The 20,535-nt window shown below is 41.1% G+C and overlaps 1 protein-coding gene across 6 annotated transcripts; it reads left to right on the top strand.

Moving 5' to 3' along the window:
- The first annotated feature begins 460 nt into the window (after positions 1-460).
- Positions 461-15,689, top strand: ANGEL1 (angel homolog 1). Of its 6 annotated transcripts, none has more exons than XM_087951895.1 (10): positions 461-566; positions 4,185-4,802; positions 6,309-6,529; positions 8,277-8,346; positions 8,707-9,140; positions 9,956-10,082; positions 10,525-10,635; positions 11,901-11,970; positions 13,277-13,440; positions 14,354-15,689. In XM_087951895.1, exons 2-10 carry the CDS (start codon positions 4,412-4,414, stop codon positions 14,512-14,514), a joined length of 1,749 nt encoding a protein of 582 aa, XP_087808021.1. In that variant the 5' UTR covers positions 461-566; positions 4,185-4,411; the 3' UTR covers positions 14,515-15,689. The 6 variants fall into 6 exon arrangements, with proteins under 6 accessions (XP_087808021.1, XP_026520159.1, XP_026520161.1 ...); XM_026664374.2 differs by having other exon boundaries at positions 9,956-10,094; XM_026664376.2 differs by lacking the exon at positions 461-566 and adding an exon at positions 1,624-2,136.
- Positions 15,690-20,535: the final 4,846 nt, after the last annotated feature.

Here is a 20,535-nt window from a genome sequence, read left to right as displayed (position 1 = left end):
TAACACGAGGCTTCAAATAGTTTGTAACCCTAGACCTGAATTATAGGCTACTGTAATTAGGTAACAGCAAAACAAATTTTTATACTAGCCAGAGGTCAGATGAACCAGTTTGATGCAGCGGTTAAGGCACCAGACTATAAAACAGACCACGAGTTCTAGTCCTGAGCAGTCACTCTCTGTCAGCCTAGGAAGGAGGCAATACCAAACCACTTCTGAAAATCTTTCCCAGAAAATTGCAGGGCAAGCAGTGGCCAGTAGTCAAAAAAATACTGAAAAGCACTAAAAAAAAGAGGTAGTATATATAAGAAAATAGCCCGTTTTCCATGCTAGACAGAGAACAGAATTAAGCTGTATGCTGCTTCTATTATCCCCTTACAATCATAGTTATTTAAAAAAAAATGGCTTATGTGAACTTTAAGCCTGGTGATCTCGATGAGTTGTTTGCCACATTATGTACTCGTGGTAGTTATTTTGAGTAACAGTAGAATATGAGCTGCCTAGGATTCAAACTGGCTGAGGATATTCTGGCATTTACTAATAAAGGCCATACTGGATATAACCAGCAGGTAAGAGTTTCCAGTTTTTCATCTAATTTGATCTTTGATTTACATTAAAAGCATATAAATCGACTCCACTAGAGCCAGTGACAGGGAGGAGTAATTACATCATGCAGACAATTCAACGAATAATTCTGGAAGAAGCAATCACAGGGCTAAATTTAGTGACACTATTCCCTATAGGTCAAGTGTATGTGTTTATGAATGTTTCTATGTAAAAATAAGACCAAAAGAGAACTGGACCAACACAAATGTCAGGTTTTTAAAAGCTTAAGACTAGGTAGTTTAGTGCTAACAAAAAAATACAGTTATTGTGACTGACAGCAGAGGGAAAAAAGTTAAATAGGTGACATTAATATATGTAACAGCAACTAGTAGGCAAACAAAAACATCTTTATTTTAAAACAATGAAATTCGGTGTTCAGGATATCCATGCAGTGCAGAATTTAAGAAATCTTCTCCGGTATTTACTTAAACTCCTATCAATGTATAAGAGATGATGAAATAATGGGTAACCCCCAATCTGAACTGCTACATAACTAACTGGACAGCCCAACTGAGAAGCAAAGTCTTCAGCCACCAGTGCTTAGTGGGATTAGCCTCTCAACCGCAGTTTTTTCCTTCTTCTTCTGCTATATGTAACAAATTAACAAGGGTGCCAGCTGCCGATGTACATACCCCCTTTAAAAAAAAGTATAAATTGCAAGTTGAATTGATCCCTTGATTCTATTTATTTTATTTTATTTATTTGATTTGCCAATTGTTTACAAGATAATAAGTATAAGTGTATACATAGTTGTGAATACATGAAATGGGTACATATAAGAAAAATAAAAGAATAAGAGAAACAATAGGACAGGGACGGTAGGCACGTTGGTGCGCTTATGCACGCCCCTGTCACTCTATTACAGTGAAGCAGATGGTTTGCTGTCAATCTCTTCCATTAAACTTAGGGAAGCCCACCCATCTCGGGTCCCCCCCCTCTTTCAATCAGCTCAAGGAGGGGAGGGGCGGCAGACGGAGTTGACGTTCCCCCCCCCTTCCTCCCCTCTGTCGCCCGCGGGACAGTCCTGCGAGGTAGAGTAAAACCCCGCAGCTCCCTTTAAATCCAGGGTCTCTCCGCTCTTCTGACAAAGAGCCCCCCACCCAAGCCCAGCCCGCGGGACTCCTGTACCCAGCAGGCGCCGAATATCTGGGACTCCCAAGCACCGCGTAGGAAAGGGGTGCGGTTTGGGGGTTTGGCTTTCCGCGTGGTGCTGCTCTTCGTTGCAAATCGGTGCGGAGCCGAAGGGAAAGGAGGCAGCGGGCGGGGGCTGCGCAAAACTTCCACTCCTCTCGGGCTCCGGGGAAGGGCCTTGGTCCCAGCACCAGCCTCCGGAGAGAAAGCTCGGAGCCAGCCAGCCCGCCCTGCCGCAGCCCTGCCGTCGACCTCCGGGGGCGAGGCGGAGCCAAGTCTTCCGCGTGGCTGGCTAGCGGCCGGGAAGGGAGGGGAAAGGAGGGGAGCGGGCTGGCGGGATGATCGGGACGGTCCTCTGTTACGTCCTGCTGCCCCTGTCGCGGCTCCTGCAGGCTTTCCAAGGTAACGGCCTCCCTTCCCCTCGCCTCTTCTCTCCGCTCGGGTGAAACAGGCTGACCGTCCGCTCCCCCTCTTAGGGCGGGATGATGGGACAGAGCGTCCAATCAGGCAAGGGCGGGGCTGCTTGGCTGCCGCCGCCGCGGTAGTCCCGGCAAGGCCGCTCGCTCGTCTGCCAGGCTCCTCCGGCCGAAGCTGGGCGGCTGGCCCAACGGCGACAGGGCGCCCGCCAAGGGTATCCCGCTTGAGCTGCTCGTCTCCGCCCAGCGCTGGGAGCCGGGCTTTTTCATTGGGCCTTCCTTCCCCCCTCCCGGTCCCGCCTTCCGGCGTGCTGGTGAAGTTTCTCCTCTCAGGGAGGATCAAAAGAGCGGCCGTGGTGCTGCCTGGAACTGAGATCCGCACTGAAACGGGTCCTGGAAATTATACTGTGGTTTAAAATCTGTAAGAAAAGGCTAATCATGGTCGGAGCAAGAGGAGGATGGGCGCGTGTGTGGGGGGTGGAAAAGGCAGTTGGGCATCGGAGGAACGGAAACAAGCTTCTTTGGCTTAATGCAGGGGTCTCCAACCTTGGCAACTTTAAGCCTGGAGGACTTCAACTCCCAGAATTCCCCAGCCAGCAAAGCTGGCTGGGGAATTCTGGGAGTTGAAGTCCTCCAGGCTTAAAGTTGCCAAGGTTGGAGACCCCTGGAATGGTTAACTTACATGAGGCTTTACTGGCATTAGTTTCTGGCAACCCTGTGAGGTAGGTCGGTTTTCTTTTCCCTGCTGCGCAATTAGAAGGGAGAGAATATAAACTATTCTCTCCCTTCCAATATTTAAATAAATATTTTAAACGTTTAAATAAAATATTTAAACAAGTATTCATTCAGTGAGGTATTTTTCCCCCTACCAAAATCCGTGATTTTGATTATCAAGAATGCCTTGGATTGCATGTGTCGCATTTCAATTTTCTGGATGGCCTAAATTAAAACAGTTTCTTTTTAGGTGGCCTCATTGCCGTGTTGTGAGGTGTAGAAAGGGCCCACTGGTTTTAAAATAACTTACTTTCTAAGAATCGGGATGGTTTGAGACTGCGCTATATCGTATTTCAGACCTTCAATCCTAGATAGTAGGGCTTAAAACTTTCTGTGTATAACTTTATTCTGTCTCTCTTTTTAATATGTTTACAAAGTAATTCAGCTAAATGATAAAATCTTCAATCCTAGATAGCAGGGCTTAAAACTTTCTGTGTATATCTTTATTCTGTCTCTCTTTAATATGCTTACAAAGTAAAATCTTAATTACATTGTAATTTGGGTCTTTGTTACTGATCCTGTCAACTAATTTTTTAAATTAATGTCAGTTAATTTGCTTTTATTTGAATCAAGAATGGAAAAGTTAGGTTTTTTAATAAGCACTTCTTGTTTGATGGCTGATTTCAAATTCAGCTAAATGATAAAATGTTAATGTTGCCAAGCCCAAATATTCAAAGTCCTATGTGAGACTTAGATACTGTAGTGCAAAATTGTTATAGATCCTGGCTCTCTACTTTGATTCCAAAAACAACAACATGTTCACCAACATATTTCTTTGTGCTTTCCAAACTTCTTGCCCTACTCAATCTTCATTTTTTGTGGATTCTGTTTTTTCATCTTTCTAGATGAGAAGGATAACACTACTCTCAAACATAACCGGTCTTTGTTAAAATGCCTCTGAACTCCATATAGATCCCAGATTATTATTTTTTTGGAAAATAATAAATAACAGTAATAAACATCATCTTTTATGAAATAAAATGATGAGTGCAATCCAGGGCTTTGCTTGCTTTCCCATAATGGGTATTTGGCCCTTACCACCGGTCAAGCACTTTGTGAATGTACCCACAATGGACTCTCAAAATTTGAATCTTGCTCACTGTCCCAGAGAAGTTGAAAATCCCTGATTTACAAAACAGTGATTTGCCATGTGCCAGCCTTTGTTGGTGTTTGTGAATTGTTAAAGGCATCATTGCAGTTAATTTTACTACACTTAAGCGAGTTGTTTCTAAAGGGAACATATGTTCATATATTTGACAGATGCTTTCTTTACCTGTCGAAAGAACGCGCTTCTGCCAAAGAGCACATCTATAGACGGCCTTTCTGCTCCAATCGGTGGGAAGCCAGACTTGGAGGAGAAGCAAGCCCTGCTGCAGCAGTGGCTGGAGAAGGGGGCTGGTGGGGTTTGCACTAATGAGAGGGCTTCAGAACTGGACCAAGTATCAGCCATTTCGGCTGTGGAGTGGCAAGAAGGCCCAAAGCTACTGATGACAAGCTTAAGCAACTTGATTGTCTCACCACAGTCTAATGGCCAAGAGGAGGAAAAGGAACAGCAGCAGGAGGAGGAGCTGCTGCAAGGGGTCCCCGTCGAGGGATCTTCTGAGCTACAGGAATTTGTAGAACCTACTCTGGCAAGCTCACCAACGGAGGAAAAAGAAGATGTGGAAGTCAATGCTCCATGGGCAGCAGTACGGACAGAGGGTGATCCTCCAGATGTGGATGCTTCTGTGTCGTCCACAGAAGTGTGGATTGAAGAGCCTGCTGTATTAGCCTGGAGTCCTGCCCAGGAGAATGATGTGATACCAGCCGAGGCAGTAATGTGGCCTTTTGCAGATGCAGGTCAATTTCAGCCACTCCCCCTAGAGATACCTTATCATGGTGAGTGCCAATGTATTTCATTGTGTGACTTTGACCTTACTGGATAAGAGCCAAGTTACTATGAAAAATGTGACTTGATGCTTTCTACAATGTGTGAATATTAGTTATGTTAAATATTGTGGAAACACCTCTCAGTCTCGCCTTTCTTTGAAATCCTTCAAGGTGTCTGCTGAATGTTCTAAATTCCTTTGATGGTTAGAGATATTACACAGTGAGTGGTAATGAGGACAAAATATGTAAAATAACTAGTACAAATATACGAATAATGCATACTAATTTAATCTACTGCTTTACTTATGTTCAAGAAGTATACCCGTTATAATGTATAGGCAGGCACTTTTCAAACACTTGCCTTCAGACAAGAGGTGGTATTCAGCAGGTTCTGACCAGTTCTGGAGAACCAGTAGTGGAAATGTTGAGTAGTTCGGAGAACCAGCAAATACCACCTCTGACTGGAGATTTTACAGTATCCTTCCCTTGCCACACCCACCAAGCCATGCCCACAGAACCGGTAGTAAAAAAAATTGAATCCCACCACTGCTTCAGACTGGAATGGCAAAAATAACATTTTTGGGAGAGTACAGTCACCCTTATAGAGTAAATTTCCAGAATCCATTTCAAGGCAACTTTGGTATTTCTGAATATATTGCCCAAATGCTTGCTTCTGAATAGTTTTAATTTTGGAATAAAAGCTGGTAGTCGGTCACGCTAAAAATGTGGTTGTGAATTATAATGTATTTATTTGCAGAGTGCTGTTGTGTTAGTAAAGGGAAATTCTCTTGTCCTCTGGAAGAATCAGAATTTCTCAGTTGTACAGCAAAAATTTATTTAGGTTAAATAAAGAGGTAGCCTTAATGTTATGTTTAGTTTTGCTCTGCAGGTCAAATTAGGTGATGTTACTTCAGAATATTGTATGGCATTTAACTTTTAAAAAAAGCTTTTTAAATGAAATAATGATAAGAGATTGACACTGTTGTTTTGAAAAATGGAACTTTATACTTCTCCCCTCTAGTTGTCGGTGGGTCACAACACATGAGCTAGGACATCATGTGTAGCTTTCCAGATATATCATACAAATGCAATATGCAAGCTACTTATGGCTGGAACAAACAAAAAATATCACCATAAATACATTCAATGAAAATCCTAGCTGTAATTTTATTTATTTATGAATGTATTTTATCAATTTCATTCCCCTTCCCCGTCTGACAAGAACTCTGGATGGCTAACAAAATTGTTAGTCTTTCTCATGCATTCAGGTGATATTCTTACTCAAAACAAGTCGGAGGCACATGAGTTGCTCAAAATGAAAAGTCAAAGGATGCATTTATATTAAGCCAGCCTTTATGACTTAGTAATTTACTATATAGCAAAAGCTCAGATTCTAGTTAAAGTTAATCCTCCCTCAAATTGCTTTTTGCTCTCAAGGGCAACAGGGTTTCAACCACAAACTGACATTTCCAGCATAGATACAAACTATGCCTTGCACTTTTTGCTTTTGTACAGAGATTTTGTGGAGAGATTGGGAAGATCTCTCTGCCTGCAACCCAGAGCTGAACCCAGAGAGTGGGTCTCTGTTTGAATTCAGAGTAATGTCTTACAACATTCTGGCCCAGGACCTGATTGAGCAGTGCCCACATCTTTACATGCATTGCCATCCGGATACGCTAAACTGGAGCTATCGTCTTGCAAATCTCCTACAGGAGATCCAACACTGGGATCCTGATGTGAGTATAACTTGGTGGCTTTGCTGTATTTGAGTATACAGACAGTTCTCAGGTTATAACAACAATTGGAATCAGGATTGCTGTCACGAAGTGATGTGGTCATAAAGCATGATGTCACATGACTGCATTACTTAGCAATAACAATCCCAGGAGTACCAGTTGCTGTTGCAGTCCCAAGGCACACAGGTCATTAAGCAGGAGGCACAAGAGTCCCGGGTAAGGAGTACATGGGTGCCACAGCGTAGACCATAGGACACACAGCGCAGGCTGTGCACAAGTGCAAGAAGAGGGGATGGACAGTGTGGCCAAGTGTGAGGCAAGATGGCCAGGGGATGGATGGTGTGACAAGTTACGAGGGCAGGAAGGCTGGGATGGCATAGCAGGACACAGATGGAGGAAGGCATGGAGGGCATGGAGGATGCAGCAGGGCGCAAGCATAGGAATGCTGGTAGGACTTACCAGAGTGACTTCCAACCTTCCTTGCAGGCTTCCCCATTGACTTTACTTGTGGGAAGCTGGCAGAGATGGTCACAAATGGCAATCACATGATCGCAGGACACGGCAACTGTCATAAGTGCAAACTGTTTGCCAAATGCCCAAATTGCGATGATGTGACCATGGGGACACTATGATGGCTGGAACTTGGAGGACCACCCATTCAGCACTTCCTCAACTTTGAACGGTCAGAGAATGAGTGTCGGCATGTGAGTACTCTCTGCATTGACTTATATTGGTAGTAAGAGGAAGCAGAGGAAATGCAAGGCCCATTATGCCTTGCCTTACAAGAAAGCTTCAGATTACTCCTCACTCAAAGTCTGTGTTTCATGCCTATCTTTTCTGAATAATTAGGAGTCACTTTTTGAGGGGGAGAGAACTACTTAGCCTTTGAACTAATACCATTCTGTCAGCCTTATCAGGTAGATGGAAAGCACAACTAGATCAACTAATTCTACTATATTGTAAAGCTACAATAACAGAATCATAAAGTCTGAAAGTAAATTGCTCCCACTGTCATCTTTACAGCCTGATATCTTAGGGAGGGTCCCTTTTGCTCCATCCACTGGGCACCTTTGGACTGGGCTGTGCCTTATCTGACTGTTTCTTAGCCAGCACCTCTTCACCATACCACCCTTTGCCACGTACCATTACATATTCCTATCTGTTTAATCTCATGATTCTTTGACACTTTTCTCTTTCTCTCTCTGTTTTTCACTTGAATATACAATTGTGTACAATTTCAAAATCTGCTAGGCAGGTGGTCCTCCCTTAACCCCTTGTTTAGTTACCATTCAAATTTGTGACAGTGCTGAACGAGTGGTACTTATGACTGGTCCTTGAAGTTCTGGCCATCCCCACTATTGTGTGATTGCCATTTGTGACCTCCTTACTCGCTTCTGACATACAAATTGAGTGTGGGGGGAAGCTAATAGTAAGTTGCAAATGTTGACCACATGATGTCCTTACTTAAAGTCAGTGTGGGATTCGCTCAACAACAGCAACCAAAAGGATTTCCGCTACTAAGTGGTCCAGTCCAGTGGCATCTTGCTTTACAACCACAATGCTTTCCAGCAATTCCAGTCCTAATTCTCATAGTTAACCAAGGTCTGTCTATATTTTTCTTTCTATGGCAAATGTAATTAGTGAGGATAATAAATTTGGGAGAATTGAACTGTATGTAGTGTAAAATAATTAATTTGTTCTGCCTTAGAAAGCTATGGCATAACTTATTACAGTTATTTTCTTCTAGATTCTCTGTCTCCAAGAAGTTCAAGAGAATCATTATTGGGAGCAGTTGGAGCCAACACTGATGATGATGGGTAAAATTCCTTCTGATATTGAGCTCAGCTCAAAAATATGCTTCTTGATGCTCCAACCAGGATCAGTAAAAATGCCTCTTACTCAGTATTTCATAGCCATTGATGTTTTGGGATGATTGGCTTTACTTCGATAGCAGACATGGTTTGGGAAAGCTTGGAGCTTCATGGATGCCTTTAAAGCTCTAGTGCATATAATGTTTTGGGTGGGAGGGTGTACAGAGCTTTGGTTTTGCTTCTCCTTTCCCATGCATTGCTTTCTGAATTGAGTTGAGCCAAGATATGAGCAGTGGCTTTTTCATCTCAAAGATCAAACTAGACCTAAGAGGCATGTGTAACAAGAAGCTTTTGTCATTTGGCTAGGCTTTACCTGTGTCTACAAGCGGCGGACAGGAAGAAAAACAGATGGTTGTGCAATCTGTTACAAGCAGAATAAGTTCCAACTGATCAGTGCTAGCCCTGTTGAATACTTCCGGCCCGGTTTGGATATCCTCAGCAGGGACAATGTGGGCCTGGTGCTACTACTACAACCCTTATTAACAGAAAACCTGGGAGACAAGGCAATCAGCCCTTTGTGTGTGGCAAACACTCATGTATTGTACAGTCCCCGTCGGGGAGACATCAAACTGGCACAGATGGCTCTGTTCTTGGCAGAGATTGACAAGACCGCAAAACTGGCTGATGGCAGTTACTGCCCCATCATCTTATGTGGGGACCTGAACTCTGTGCCTGACTCCCCACTATATAAGTTCATCCGGAATGGCCAGTTGTACTATCATGGAATGCCAGCCTGGAAGGTAAGCGAAAGAAAGAGACTAGATAGTCTTGGTTTAGCTCTTAAATAGTTTTATGGTTTCCAGCACCTTCTGAGAATCTTGCTTGCTTTTCTCTGCATCACAGCACCTTTTCAGGCTTAGTTCATTTATTTAAACTGACCTGGTTACGATAGAGGCCGTCTGTAATCAAGTTGTGGCAGAAAGTGCTATTTTCAATTAATATTGGGATGCTGCTGTGGCAGAAATGGACTTTAAATCCTATGCAGCCTCCCTCCCGCTTTTTTCAGTCCTCTTATCCTACCAAGCTACAGCTGGGAAGTGTGGCAGAAGTGCAGTTCTTCTCTTCAGGGTAAAAGACACACACACACACACACACACACACACACTTCTTGCATCCTACTACACTACTACAGTAGCAGAAAACAGGAAGATTTGAACTTTCAGAACATCTTGCTCAGCTAGATTTCCAAAGTCTTTATTTAGTAGTCAGGAAAACTCTAAAGTTTGGGGTAGGGTGAGGAGTTTTTTCTCTGTAGTAGTTATTAATGTGCTTTTTAATGCAAATGCATCCCTAGTATTCTTCCATTTATATTCTAGATCGGTGTTTGGCAATTTTAAGGTGTGTGGATTTCAACCCCCCGAATTCCTAACTCAGCCTGGGAGTTAAAATCCAAACAATTATGGTTGACAAACACTATTTTAGATTATGGGTTCTGGGTTTCTGATTTTCACATGGTTGTTCTAGATTTTTGGAACTTTGGATTATTTTCCTCGAAATATTTGGTGGGTATTTGTGTTCTGTTCTTTTCTTCTTCTTTTTTCTTTGGCCTGCACAGGTGTCTGGACAGGAGGAATTCTGTCAGAACCCACACCAGCGGAAATTGCTGTTTCCTCTGTGGCCTGGCTGCCTGGGTATAACAGATGATTGCCAGTATATCACTCTTTGTCAAAGCAAGAAGTCAGGTGAATCTCATGGTAAAATTGAAAGTGTAGGTCTTGTGCTTTTCAGTATTGTATGTTCAGAAAGGGATGTCTTTTTTTCAGTGTGAGTCCTCAGAATGACAGCTTTTTAGTCTCTGGGGTTCCTCATTTTGTTTAAAGCATTATTTACCTACATACACACACTATTCAATGACAGTTGTAAATTCACTGAGTAAACAGGATCATTGTTGATGATGTGGGAACGAACAGTTAATGACTTTGCAGGATTGAAGAAAGGGTTCCATTTTTGTTTGTTTTATGAGTTCTTTCTTACTATTTGAAATTGTATCTGCATGGATGCATGGGGGCATTGCAGCTTCATTTGAACAACTATCAGCCGGAAATTAGATTACAAATGATGTTTGAACACACTGTAGCCATTCTAATCTTTTGGGGTGGGGCGGGGTCTGATTTTCATCTGTAGACAGACTTAAATACAGTCGTGACTTCCTGCTTCAGTTCCGTTACTGTGATGTTGCCTGTGAGCGACCTGCAGACTTGATCCTGTTGGAAGGTGTGACAGATGCTGTGCCAGGTATCCAAGATTCTTCCCTACTTTTATCTCTTTCGGCAATAATATACCTCATGGCGGAAAATTTTTAACGTTTAACAAGATGCTGCAGAAGTACTGCTTGTAAGTGGGGGTTAAAGTAGCCTTTAGCCCAAAGTAGTGGTGGAAGTATTGGACTTTATACTCCATGATTCCTGGGCATTATTGGCTCTGCATGGTGGATTTCCCCCAGTAGGGAAAGACATCCTGCATAGTCTTGCTTGATTTTCATAGTAATCAGAAGATGATCAATGAGTTCTGCAGACTGTGGGTAGCTTTGGAATAATTTATTGAAGTAATACATTGACCCTTCATGTTTTATGATTAAATCTGTGGTTATGTCCTATGAAGTTGAACCTGGGAAGAAATTACTGTATATAAAGGAATTAGAATGCTGTTCCCCAATGAGATAACTTTCTGAAAACTGAACACAACAGGATCAAATTTAATTTGAATGGAGAAACTGGCAGAGTTTAAAAATGTGCTAGATCTGGCCAGTGACTATGGGGAGAAAAAAAAAATTCCCATTGCATCCACATGGGAAAAAGAGTTGGGTATTGGATTGGAATGCTGCAACTCTTCCATTCTAAGCATTCTTGACCTCTTGACTTAGTGTGCGGCCTGATCTGTGGGTCTCAGTGCCCAGACACATACATGCAAGCAACACGTATGCATGCAACTTGATTTTGATTAATGCTTGGGGGCAAAGTGTAAGTGTGCACACATGCATCTTTCACAGATGCAAAATGCTATTTTGCTACACAGAAGAAAATGCAGGCACCTTCTGTGGCCATATCTAATGGTTGGGAAGAATTCCTGAAGCCATTACTGTTTGCTCCCAGTGTTTTCTTTCGGTTCTGAATCATATCTAGTACTTTAAAAATGCTGGTGTTATTTCCCTTTTGGGCCTTAATTTTTGTCTTCTGTTTCATGTCTGCACAAATGTTGTTAGAATGCAGCCATGGCAGAGTCAAAGTAGGCAAACCCATTTTTAACGTGATACATGTTGGTGCTTGGATTTATTCAGAAAGTTGCGGAAGTTTTTCCAGGCTGTTGTGCAAAAAAAGATGGTAGTTTGCATAGAATATTGAAACTAAGCTTTTGAGTTTTGGCACTTGATGTATTTTGCTATAGGATGTTGGCCACAGCTGGTTTTGTTATGTCTGTTGACAGAGTCAAATATTGGAAACTGGCTGGTGTGTTTGATCAAGTGTTTTGTTTTGTTTTGCTTTTGTTTTGCTGCATTGCAGACCGTCCTGCCTATTGGCCTAAAGACCTCATTGTGGAGAACAACTCTGATCCAGAACTGGTTTGTTCAAGGTAATCGGTATGCTGGGTTGGGATTTGGAGAGCTCCAGCACACGTGGAGCAAGCAAATTGGGGAAGTCTGCAATAAAAAAAGAAGTGAAAGAGTGCTTGTCAGAGTGAGGTTAAGGCAGACGTTTTGTCAACAGTCTGTGATTATATAACTAGAGGAAAGTGAAGCAAGAATCTCTTGATCACGTGATTCAGAGCAGAGTGAATATTGGAACTACAGGTAGTCCTCGACTTACGACTCCAATTGAGCCCAGAATTTATGTTGCTAAGTGAGAAATGTGTTAAGTGAGTTTTCCCCCATTTTCCCCACTTTCTTTGTTAAATGAATCACTGCAGTTGTTAAACTAGTAACCCAGGTATTAGGTGAATCTGGTTCTCCATTGACTTTGCTTCTCAGAAGGTCACCAAAGGTGACTATATGGCCCCGGCATGCTGCAACCCTTATAAATGTGAGTCAGTGGTCAGGCAACCAAATGTAAATCACCTGATTATGGGGATGATGCAAAGGTCGTAAGTGTGAAAAATGGCCATAAGACTTTTTTTAAGTGCTGCTGTAACTTTGGTCACAAAATGAACTGTTCTAAGTTGAGGACTACCTCTAAACGAGATTTTCTAGAATAAGGTACTGCTTCATGTTCCTTTTGAATGTGATCTTATTAATAAGGTTCCAGATATTTTTTTTAGTTTGACGATTGTTATAAATATTCTCAGATTCCCTTTTGACATTTGTTATTTTTGAACAGTTAGCAATATTTGGCATTATGGCTAAGCCTAAAGAAATGTGCCCTTCATCTTTAGAGCATTTTCCATCACAATCTAACCCTGGGGCAAAGTTCATAGAGTTGGTTTGGTTCAAAATGCCAGCCCTTTCCCAGTATGCCCTCCTGGCACAGTCTGCAACTTGCATTTGTGGATGGAAATGCTGCAATATATTATATTTGTCCTTTGCACGATTCCTTAGACTGTAAGTAGCCTAAAAACAACATGAGCATTCAACAACGGTTAAAAAAAAGCTACTGGAAACGGGGATGTTGCATGAATATCACTGGCATTTTCTTCTCAACAAAGCTTCAGATAATTGATTTTGTTGGGAGTGCAGACAGAGAGAAAAAAGGCCTCCTCTTTTTCATAAGCTGTGTCCCAGATAATCCTCAGTTCTTGGCATAAAACTTTTATTTGAGTAAATTTCTGAAGCATGGTACTAGTGAAAATGCTAGCTTAGTTTGCTTTTCTTGCTACCGGTTACGTTGTTAAATGTCCTCTGCTCCCTCTTCTATTTTTTGGGGTGGAATTTCTTTCCTGGGTACAGGTATCCAGGTAGTATTCACCACAATCTTAACCTGACCTCAGCTTACAACCATTTCCTGCCCGAGAGAGGTTGCCAAGAGATTACAACCATGCCAATGGGAGTGGGAGCCACTGTGGATTACATCTTCTACTCAGCAATGCCAATCAAGAATGATCAGGAAGAATGTGAGTAGGCCTCTTTCTTCAGCAAGCACATGTATTGTCTGATCATTTTTGTTAATTCAGTGGGACCTTGAACGTGTCAGTTTGCATTCACGTGTAGGCACACGTTCTGTAATTTCAGCTTGAAAACAATGGTTCTGATTGTGTATCTTTTTTGCTTTTATGGCTTTTCTTTAATGATTGTCAGACGTGTGCATGGGGAGGGGTTGTTCAAAATTATATGAGCCTCTATTTATGCAGTGGAGCTTTCTCCTTCTCTCTTGGGTTCTCTTTTCCCAAATCCATAAGACATGAAGAATTTACTGGTGCAAATTCTGTGAGATGAAGTGAGAGAACTTCACGAGGAAAAGGAAAATTGTCTAGCTCTCTGAACAGAAACTGATCTTCCTGCAGAAATGGATATTTGTTCCATGTCAAATACTAATTCCAGCCTTTCCTTAATTTATTTTGGGAAGAAATATCGATGATTATTTCTGAGCAAGGAGTTGCTCATTCTTCCATTCATTTGGGGTTTAACTTGACAAGTGAGTTGAAAACAGAGTTTAAATTTAGCAGCATGGAAGCCAAGAAATTGACACACACACACATATATAGAAGCATGACTGGAAATACATTTTTTTGTGTAATTTGTTTCACTGCTCACATTCTTCTGAATGCTGAAAAGGAATTATATGGACTTTTGAGAACTTGCCATTGACACATGATCATGTCACATTTTTAAAAATGTAGAAAAGGATATCAAGAAGCCTGGTGAATGCCTGGACTTTGAAATGTATCTATTGTAGTAAATATGTATTTCTTACATTGCTGTGACTGATTTGTATCTCCTCCTGCATTTTGCTTATCTTCTGATTGCTTCATTACAGCTTTACTTTGTGGGGCCCTGTTTATATTTCCCATTCTGTTTTGTGTTTAGATCGCAGGATGTACCAAGATGGAGCCCTAAAGCTGCTTGGCCGCCTCTCCCTCCTCTCTGAGGACATCCTTTGGTCAGCAAATGGCTTGCCAAATCCTTTCTGTTCATCTGATCATCTTTGTCTGCTGGCCAGTTTTGGGCTAGAGATTCCTGACTTCTAATCATGTGCCAGATCTTCAAGACTCTCTTAGAGTTGGCCTGAATGGGAAAATCATGCCACTGAAGTTTGCATCGGCGAGCGAAAAGAAAAAAAAGGATCTTCCCCACCCTCCCCCCTTCCCTATTTTTGAGATGTCCTTGTTCTTTTCTCCCTTTTTTCATGAGGAAATAATGATTTGGTTTACTCTAGAATTCTGCAGTCCTAGTCTGAGCTTCACTGCCACTTTATGTCTGCCTCTAGTCTGGCTCCTGTATCACCTGAAAGGGCATCCTGCCAATTGGCAGTCTTGTCTGTTTGGTCTTCCTCTGGTTTGAAACTGTGCTCACTCACTCATCCGTTAGCAGGGCGTGTCATGGAGGATCACAAAAATCTGAACGGAGTCTTCATGTAACGTGGGCTACACACGCACATACACACACACACACACACTTGCTTTGTGCTGCAGGCAGCAAGAGATCTCTATACTGTTTACTATTGCACTCAACTCAGAGTGACAGTAGTGTGATTTTAATTTTTTTGAAAGCTAATGAGCTATTGCTTCCAATGATCCTGTTTGCACAGGTAAATGCTTATTGGCATGTCCTTCTTGTCTGTTTGGTAATGGAATTAATTCACAGCTGGCATCCCCTGACTAACACAGTTACTTTTCCATAAAGATTTTCCTGGCAATTTAATTTGTTTGCACGTCAACAAAGCTTCTTGAAAACTACTCTTTAGATTAAAAATTTTATTCTCTGTTCTGAGAACATTGCATTTTATGATCAGGTTCTTCAAGAGGCTTTTTACACACCGATTCACAACTTTGGGATGCTTTTGGCTGTCTCTGGTGACAACTAGAGTTGCAAATAAGGACTGCCAAAACTAATAGAAAATGACAGATGCTTTAAAAAAAAATGGAAGCCACGTTGTTGGGAACTCAAAGTGGGCCTGACAGTTACTGCTCGTTGTTTTTTTTTAAAAAACACCACATATTGACAGATCGTTAAATGCATATGTGATTCAGAGTAATGGTTGGTCTGTAAATAACTCCCTTTCTCAATATATAGAAATTTTATTACAGTATGTGCAGGCTGTGCACCACATTGTATTGTAAAAAATGCATTGGGAGCTTTCAGTATTTTAAATGTTTTCTTAAATTTGAAAGAAAAATAAATACTTTTTTCTAATTTCAAAAAAGTTGTCAATTCAGTCGGTTGAATCTGGGAAAAGAGTGAACTGAAGCCCTTTTTGTGCGAGGCTTTGGTAACGGCCTCTTGTGGATGTTACACTTACATTACACTTAGAATGTGTGCAAAGATGCTCGACAAAGATGCTGGAAAAGATAACATGGGACCTCCCTCAGCAGCTTACCATAATATAATAATGCCTAAATTTCAGATTCTTTCTCTTAAGGAGCAGAAAGAAAGAAGGAAGGAAGGAAGGAAGGAAGGAAGGAAGGAAGGAAGGAAGGAAGGAAGGAAGGAAGGAAAGAGAGAGAGTTATCTTTTCAGTTGGAAAAAGTATTGTTCATTATAATTCTTACTAAGATTCTTAGCTGCCTTTTGTTGATTTTTCTGCTCTTCTATGGGTTGATTTGAAAATGTTTAGGTTAGAATTCCAGAGATCTGTAACAATTTGCATGTCGACTCAAGCTACAGGACGTAATGGTCAACCCTGTTATACAACTAGGTCCTTCAGGTACCGTGTTTTTCCACCACGCTATAATTAGGGGGTTTTGATGTTCTGCACAAACTCTTGACTGACTGGAATATAAGCATATAAATGTTCATGTTGGAACAGAGACAAATAGCTTATGAGCCACATGCAATTCCAAGATTGCATCAAAACTCTGGTTATTGAAATAGAGAAGGAACTTTTCTTAGTTTTAAGGGGAAAAATCAGGTTAAACTTACTTTAATAAAACTAACCACCTGCCAAATTTGATGGAAAATCCTAACTCCATTCCCTCTGCTCTCTGTGGCATATGCTTCCAGCCTTAGGTGTAGCTTTTTTCTGCAAAACGTTTTTGTAGTGATAATGTTTTTGTTCTAATACTTAAAGTCAGAGACTTAACTCTGCAACCTTGTATTTACTACTTGGGAATAAGCCCCATTGTACTCCAGATAACTTCTGAGTAAATGATTGTGTTCTTAAGGATCCAAATAAGAGAAATCTGCAGGATTGGAGGCTTTCATCAACATGATAAAAGTAGCAATGCGCTGCAACCGCTGCCCCTTTTTGAACATGCACATATCCCAACATACATATAAAACAGGAGAATTCTCCATGCTTAAGTATTGTCATTTAGAGCATGCTAGAAAAGTAATAGGACATATGCCAGCTCTTTACTGGAAATAATTCTGTCTTGGAATATTGTTAGCCTTTCAGTACAAAATAATCCTTGTAAAATTGACGGTTGCAATATGTATTGTCCTTGAATGGGCCATTCCTGGAAGTCTGATGTAACAATGTACCCAAAAACTACTTTTTATTTGGGGAGAAGTCTTACTCATTAATGAAAACATCAATAAACAAGATTTAAAAATATGCAGAAACAAACTTTAATTCTGAACAAGAATCGGGATAAGGAATACAAAATTGAAGGATAACAAGAAGTAAATCTATACAGGTTCAGTATCAGTGGTATAAACACAGAGCCAGGAGGTGGGAGTAGTTCACAAAAGATACACAAACATGACCATCCGTAAGGAAACAAAACTACTTTGCTGTCATGACAACAGACCTGAAAACAAAATAAACTGCTAAAATGTGATACATGCTGATTGTCTTAAAAGCAATGCCCTCATTTCCCTTGGAACCATCTGACAAAATTAGAGGATCTCTATACTACAAGTTTTGAGGCAGGTGCTTAGCATATCATGCCAAGAGAGTGGTTTGTAGATAACAAGACATCTGTTGCTGAGATCATGCTTCATTCAGATTTCCCTAAGGAGCCTAGCTAATCTCACTTTCTGGCCAATTAACTGGATAGGTCCAGCAGTCTGTGACAAAAGGACTGCACTGAAAATTTCTTGCACACATTTTAAGATAAAGTATATTTCTGCACAGAGCCCTAAAGCTAACTGTCAATTTGTTTTATGGCCAATATGTCCCTAAAATAAGGCAGGCATGAACTACGTTCTAGGGACCTCTTCAGTGACTAGAAGCTTCTTAGCAAGAAATCAGCAATGGCACACATAATCACATCTGTACATTTCTTTTGCACTCACCAGCTTCAGAACTGCAAAAACTGCTTTCAAGAGAGCAAGAACCAGGACTTTAAGCTGACATAGAATTAGTGGGTGATCACATTAGATTTTATCCTATCTATTGATTTGTGATACAAAAGAAACAGCCAGGCTAATTGGAGGCTGAAGAACAAAGACACTGATGCTTTGTACATTATCCAGTGTATAAACATTGAAAATGGGTATCACAACACAGAGACATATAACCAACCAGCCACAAGATTAGGAAGTGCAGAACTTCAGCTAAGGCTTTCAGCAAATATTGTTGCTATGTGATCATAAAACAGATCTAATACTGACAAGTATTGTGCAAACTAATTTAAATACTGTATGTTGGGCCTGGATAGCAGCAATTATGCATAAATTAAAAATATCAGTGCATATGAGAAGAGAACACTATAGTAACATCATTCTGCCGTAGCATTTCCCATAAACTGTTCTATATTTTGTTTAGTTCTGCCCTGCTACAGCAAACATGACCTCTTCCCTTCCGTTCAGGGGTTAGGGAGAAGTTTTCAATTCTTCTCAAGTCTCAGTCTCACCTCAGGATGGTTTTTTCTTCTTCTCCATAATATTGTACAGTTGCTTTCATCACTTCCACAACTGATGATTGCAAACACAGATAGTCTCCACAACTTACCACCATAATTGGGACCGGTACTTTCACTGCTAATTGCAATGGTCATTAAGTGAATTATGCCTGGTTTTATGTTCTCTTTTTTTTTTTTTGCTATGGTCATTAAGTGTATCACACAGTAATTTAAGTGAATCTGCCTTCCCACAATGACTACGTTTGTCAGAAGCTGGCTGGGAAGGTCACAAATGACGATCGTGTGATACTGCAACTGTATGTAAATATGTACAATGCCAGTTGCCGAGCACCAGAATTTTGATGACATGATCATGGAGCCCTATGATGGTCATGTAAGGATTGGTCGTAAGTCAGGTTTTTTCAGTGACATGGAAAGTCGCTAAGTGAATGGTTATAAGTTAAGGACTATGTGTAAGCACACAAATTCACACAGCTAAATAGAGTGTAACAGTGACAAACCCACAATTTTATACGATGAAGCCTTGGTGGGGATATGTCAAATATTTGATTCACCCTAGCACCAGCCTTCAAGCTGCATCTTCAGGCTGAAAGTGGTGGAGAGGAATACCGGTACACCTTGTTGCTGCGTACTGCCCAGGATAAGGCCCCTGGGCAACCTTAGTAAGCTCATTTATAAATGCAAAGCATTCTGTGTGCGTTCAGCACCACTCTAATCAGTATAAAGCAGCTACAACTCGGAATCTTTTAATCTTTACTACTTAGTGCTTTACGGGAAGCCACCTAGCATTAACAAAATGCAACTACCTATAAACCCCTTCATGATCATATTTTAACATGTTTAGTTGTACCTATTCAAGATACTTTGGTTGTAGCTTAGTTCTGCTGACTTGCATGGATGGATCATGAATGGAAGATATTTAGTCCATCACTGTTGCCAGTTTTGTGAAACGTATGTTATTTATCAGGCAAAAGGAACCCCCAACAGAAGACATACAGTAGAACTTTAGTCCGCCAGCTACTGTTGAACTATTTGAAAACATTAACACTATTTTAATAGGGCAAAGCCCTTCCATGATGGCATACAAGATACACATCTACTACACAAACATAATCAAATACCACTGATTACAGATTAAATCAGCGGGCCTCAAAAGTGAAAGCCAGCAAAATAAAATTATTTTCAGCACTATCTTGAATATATGAAATTAGAAGGCCTGAGGATTCTCTAATGGAAACTCATTGGAAAGGCCAACTCTTTCAAAGGCCCAGCCCTATGTAGATGTACTCAGAGTGTGATGAGTTGATATGCATGGAGGCAGGCTTTCAAGTAATTTGAGGCCAAGCCTTGTTTAAGGCTTTAATGGTTATATGCAGACCCAAAACTGGTCTCAGAAACATACTGACAAATGCACTGTTAACCATTCAACTCCCAGGACAACTGAATGGCCATAACCTGCATGTTTTCAATATGCAATGGCAGCCCCAGAGACGGGGAGAAGATGGCAAGAAGGTGAAAGCAGGGAGAATTCCTTTTTTGCATCTGTCATGCAAAGGAAAAAAATAGTTTATCCTACTAAAAGCAGCACTGTGGGAAACAGAACAGGAATGCAGGTCAATGTATGCAAGAAATTGTAAGAAAACGCCTAGACAATTACAGGATTATAAGTTTTATAAGGACTAGAAGGCTTACATCCCAGGATTCTGAGGGAGCTGGAAGATGTAATCTTGGAACTACAGAGCAAAATCTTTCACAGCTCCTGGAGCACAGGGAAACTACCCAGAGAACTGGAAAAAAGCTGATGTGATTCCAATCTATAAAAAGTGGGGGGAAAGTGGACCCAGGAAAGTACAGACCAATGAGCTTGACATCAATGCCTTGGGAAATCCTGGAAAAGATAATCAAGTAGCAGATTTGTGAACATCTAGAAATAAACAAGCCATTACCAGAAGCCAGCATAGGTTTGTTAAGTTTGCAAGACATACTTAGAAAGTTGGTCTTCTTTGATAAAGTAACTAAATTAGTGTATCGGGGAATGCTGTATAGTATACTTAGACCTCAGTAAAGCATTTGACACAGTAGACCATAACCTATTTCTTAGAATAGTTCTAAGACAGAAGACAGTACTACCCAGATGAATTCACAGTTGGCTGATCAACTGCCTTCCCACAATGCAACTACATCAGGGCTGTTGAACTCATGGTCCGTGGGCCGAATGCATCACGTACTGACCATGCCCACATC

The sequence above is a fragment of the Notechis scutatus genome, chromosome 1 (genome assembly GCF_049901735.1).
Source record: "Notechis scutatus isolate UNSWTSFEM ecotype Mainland chromosome 1, rNotScu1.2, whole genome shotgun sequence".
NCBI lineage: Eukaryota > Metazoa > Chordata > Lepidosauria > Squamata > Elapidae > Notechis > Notechis scutatus.
This window is presented reverse-complemented; position numbering and strand designations above follow the sequence as displayed.

Coding starts and splice junctions, on each gene's coding strand:
- ANGEL1 (XM_026664375.2), top strand. CDS start 2,073: ATGATCGGGACGGTCCTCTGTTACGTCCTGCTGCCCCTGTCGCGGCTC. Junction 6,530..8,276: donor TCCAACACTGGGATCCTGAT/GTGAGTATAACT, acceptor ATTTTCTTCTAG/ATTCTCTGTCTCCAAGAAGT. Junction 11,971..13,276: donor CCAGAACTGGTTTGTTCAAG/GTAATCGGTATG, acceptor TCCTGGGTACAG/GTATCCAGGTAGTATTCACC.